Source organism: Coturnix japonica, unplaced genomic scaffold (genome assembly GCF_001577835.2).
Source record: "Coturnix japonica isolate 7356 unplaced genomic scaffold, Coturnix japonica 2.1 chrUnrandom660, whole genome shotgun sequence".
Taxonomy (NCBI): domain Eukaryota; kingdom Metazoa; phylum Chordata; class Aves; order Galliformes; family Phasianidae; genus Coturnix; species Coturnix japonica.
In genome coordinates, this window is record NW_015440026.1 from 26,126 (window position 1) to 27,302 (window position 1,177).

Consider the following 1,177-nt stretch of genomic DNA (forward strand, 5'->3'; position numbering starts at 1 on the left):
GTTGAGTTGAGTTGGGTTGGATTGGGTTGGCTTTAGTTGGGTTGGGTTGGATTGGGTTCAGTTGAGTTGAGTTGGGCTGAGTTGGGCTGGGTTGGCTTGGGTTGCGTTTAGTTCTATTGGGTTGAATTGGGTTGCTTTACATTGGCTTGAATTGAGTTGGGTTGAGCTTAATCAGGTCGTGTCGGGCCGTATTGCATCACATTGCCTTTCCAGCCTTTAATAGGCTTTAATTGACATTAATTAACCCACGTGGGGCTGCCTCACCGCTGCTGCACCACCTCCAGGTCCTCCAGCTTGTCCGGCACCACCAATGCCCGCAGCCATTGCTCCTTGTCCCCCACCCACAGCCCGCATGCGTCGGCCTCGCTGCGCATGGTGAACAGGCTGAGCGCGTCCTGCAGCTCCCTCCTCCTCCTCTCCATCCTCTCCCACAGCTCCTGGTAACGTCTCTCCAACGCCGGCAACCGCTGGGCGACGCCGGCCCCTCCAACCAACGCCTCCGGCAGCGCCTTCAGCTGCTCCTGCAAGGCCTCGATAACCGGACGGTGCCCCTTCACCTCCTCCTCCACCTCACGGTGTTTCTTGACCAAACTACGTGTCGAAAACTCATCGTGGCCCAACTCCGGGCTGCCCACGAGCCGTAGAGCGTCTTCCATCCACCCTTCCACGTCGGCCGCTTCGGCTTGGAACTGGAAGATGGCGGCCGCCTCCCGTAGGCGCCGCTCGCGTTGCTCCGCCAGCTCCCCCAGCGCCTCCCATCGTTCCTCCACCTCTCGCAGCCGTTCCGCCACCTTCGCTGCCCCCGCGTGTCCTTCTCCAACCAAAGCTTTGCCTTCATCTAACGCTTGTCGTAAAGGCCCGGCGCGGCCCATCAGCTCGTGTCGGAAGGCAGCGTGTTGGCTTAGGAGACGTAACGAGCTGGTGGGGTCTCGGCCGACGTCTTTTGAAGCCAGGAGCCGTTCCTGTTCTCTCATCCAAGCTTCTTCTTCCCCCACGTCCCAGAAGAACTTCCAGAAGCGCCGAGATTCCTCCAGCTTGGAGCGACGTTGGGACGCCAGCTCCGACAGATGCCGGTAGCGACGCTCCAACGTGGCCACGCGCTCACGGACCAGCTCCGGGTCACAGGGTTTGTAGCCTGGGGGGAGAGAATGAGAGATGGTGGGATGGGAATGGGGGG

At 60.5% G+C, this 1,177-nt stretch overlaps 1 protein-coding gene across 1 annotated transcript in view; it reads right to left on the reverse strand.

The window, feature by feature from the left end:
• LOC107307541 (spectrin beta chain, non-erythrocytic 2-like) overlaps nt 1-1,177 on the reverse strand; it is a gene marked incomplete at its 5' end in the record, with an annotated part of 24,800 nt that overhangs the window by 16,826 nt on the left and 6,797 nt on the right. The window contains one exon of the mRNA XM_032441874.1: nt 265-1,135. Coding sequence (XP_032297765.1) covers nt 265-1,135 — 871 coding nt within the window. The remainder of the gene's footprint in view (nt 1-264; nt 1,136-1,177) is intronic.